The following is a 2,500-nucleotide window of genomic DNA, read 5'->3' as shown; positions in this document are numbered from 1 at the left end:
TGACACGGCACGCTGAGTGTGACATACAACACGGCATTTGCGCATATTTAATGAGTAGCACAATAGATGTCACGGTGGCTTTTGTTGTGCACACTGAGACACTCCAAACCTTTTGTTTAGCGTGGCGTGTTGCGTGTCAGATGCGTGCCAAAACAGGCACCGTAAAATTGCAAAAGTAATGCAAACGAAATTCGTCCTTTGTTCTCGCGAAATTTCCACGAAAAGTCATCGAATTTTCGAACGATTTTTCGTAGGGTTTGAAGCGAAAAATTCACGATCTTTCTCGAAAATTCGAGATAGCGAAATTCGAAGTAGCGAATTTTCGAGGTAACCAAACGAAAATTCGAGATAACAAAATTTGAAGCAGCGAATTTTTGTGATATGAATCGGCGGCCGCCATCAACAACATCGCTGAACAAGCGTATGTACGCGTAAATAAAGTCGTATCGAAAATAGATTCAATGATCCGACAGTTTAATCGGCTATTTCCAACGAAAAAAAAAAGATTGCCTCACACAACAAAAACTGCGATTGCTTCACGAACAAGAGTTTGTTGTAGAGCTTACACATTGTGAAATGACGGCAGAAAAGAATCATCGCGGCAAATTCGAACTTGGCAAATTTTTGTCCAGAAAATACGTGGGAATGTTCGAGAACAGCAAATAAAGAGCGAAATTTCGCTCAATTTTTTGAGGTCATTTATCGAACAGAGCGATTTTTCGCACGAAAATTCGAAGTCAATTTTCGTTCCGAGGGAATTTTCGTTCGAAAATTTGCGTAGTTGGAAACGATAGGCCTTGAGAATTATCATGACTTTTTGTTGAAAATTCGCTTCCATCGAAAATTCGATATTTTTTCGTCGAAAAGCCAGGAAAAGCCGCGAATTTCGGCGAAATACGTTTGCATTACTTTTGCACAAATACTGTATTCTGCGGGATTTTTCAGCTATTTCCACTCGGCTTTGGGAGTAGCGTGTTATATTTGGTTTTTTAGCGAGCGTTTTTGGTGGGTCTTTTTACGCGGTGCTCGATTTTACTTTTGCTGACACGCTCTTTTGTTTGGTATAACACGCTCTATTGTTTACAACTTGTAGTATCAGACACAAGAAAATTTTAATGAGGCGTGCATTACGACACGGCACTCCCGTGTTAAAGAAAATTTCTTTTGTCTAGCGTGCTAAAATAGCGTGCCCGTGTCATCACCTTTTTGTTGGTTTTCCCGTGGACGGTCACATATTAAAGAGCATGGTATAATAACTCATATACCATGATGGCTAAGCCAACCAAAATAAAATTGCATTATCCAATGATCTATTTTTCAGTAAATAATTATTAAATTAATTAAATATTTATTACTATTACTGTCAACACTTGAATGAAAAGGACATGTACTTTAATTTGTACTGTCAAATGCTCCAGTTGGTTTGTGAGTTGAAAAAAAGAAGATTGTTTTTCTTAGGAACATCATTAGCCCACTTTGTATTACTAAGTCCAACCAACCAAAGTTGGAAGCACAATAATCATTTATTACAGTCATAATGATTGTGAATACTTTTCATTCAAAGTGGCTTATTACACTGTACATTCTTGTGCTCAGGCCCTGGATTTTAGGATTTTCTTTGTCATGTAAAATAATGACAACTTAACTACATGTGCCAGAGACAGCTTTCAAATTCTGTAGAAAAAAGGTACAATTCTTTCACAACTTGCAAAAGGCGGCACAAAGTCTTATTTATATGAAAAGAAAGGAATAATTTATCTTTATAGAATGCACTGTGACCACCATTACAAATATATATTTTTTGTACAGTAATCTTGAGTATATCTTCCATTCTGGGTAGGCTGGAGAATGCTTTCTATGACTTGGCACAAAGCTACTACCATGGTGAATGCAGAAGAGTAAAGGCTCACAAGGTACTGATCAGAGATCAGATTGTGACAAGAGAGAGTGACAGTGATAAGAGAGAGTGTGACAATTATAATAATTGTGATGAGAGTGTGACAATGATAACATAATTATTGTGACAATTGTGAGGACAGTGTATTTAGGTTTCCCTACTGAATGTTAATTTTGTATTTGGAAAAAAAAAATCTTGTGACCATGCTCAGTATGGAGACTTGGCAGTTCTAGTCATACTGGATTCCAAGCATATTTCTTCAATTACTGTTAATAGAAAACTATTTATGACAACTGAGCCAAAATGTTTACAACCTAGCTATCATCTTTCTGCTTTTCTTTTCAGGAATTTCTCAACAAAGGAACGCATCAGGTAGAGGATCAATATTATTACGTAACAGTATTAATACGGTAATTAATTTTTTTATTTAATGCAGACTTTTCTTCAAGTTTTCTTTTTCCCATGACGTATCCTTCTTGCAAAAGACAAGTTCCATAAAGGTCCCAGAAATGGCCTTGTCACACTAATTAACAAGCATCAAATGGTGTTTTTTGACGGGGAGCAGGGCTGGCGCAGTGATGAGAGCACTCACCTTACACCAAC

The 2,500-nt window shown here is 37.0% G+C and overlaps 1 protein-coding gene across 1 annotated transcript in view; it reads left to right on the top strand.

Moving 5' to 3' along the window:
* The window catches only part of LOC138045929 (trafficking protein particle complex subunit 11-like), a 50,498-nt gene that overhangs the window by 5,598 nt on the left and 42,400 nt on the right, over positions 1 to 2,500 (top strand). Inside the window, exons 5-6 of the mRNA XM_068892563.1 lie at positions 1,841 to 1,913; positions 2,243 to 2,269. Coding sequence (XP_068748664.1) covers positions 1,841 to 1,913; positions 2,243 to 2,269 — 100 coding nt within the window. The remainder of the gene's footprint in view (positions 1 to 1,840; positions 1,914 to 2,242; positions 2,270 to 2,500) is intronic.

This window comes from Montipora capricornis, chromosome 4, assembly GCF_036669925.1.
Source record: "Montipora capricornis isolate CH-2021 chromosome 4, ASM3666992v2, whole genome shotgun sequence".
In the NCBI taxonomy this organism is placed as follows: Eukaryota; Metazoa; Cnidaria; class Anthozoa; order Scleractinia; family Acroporidae; genus Montipora; species Montipora capricornis.
Note: the sequence above shows the minus strand (reverse complement) of the source record. Positions and strands in the feature narration are given on the sequence as shown.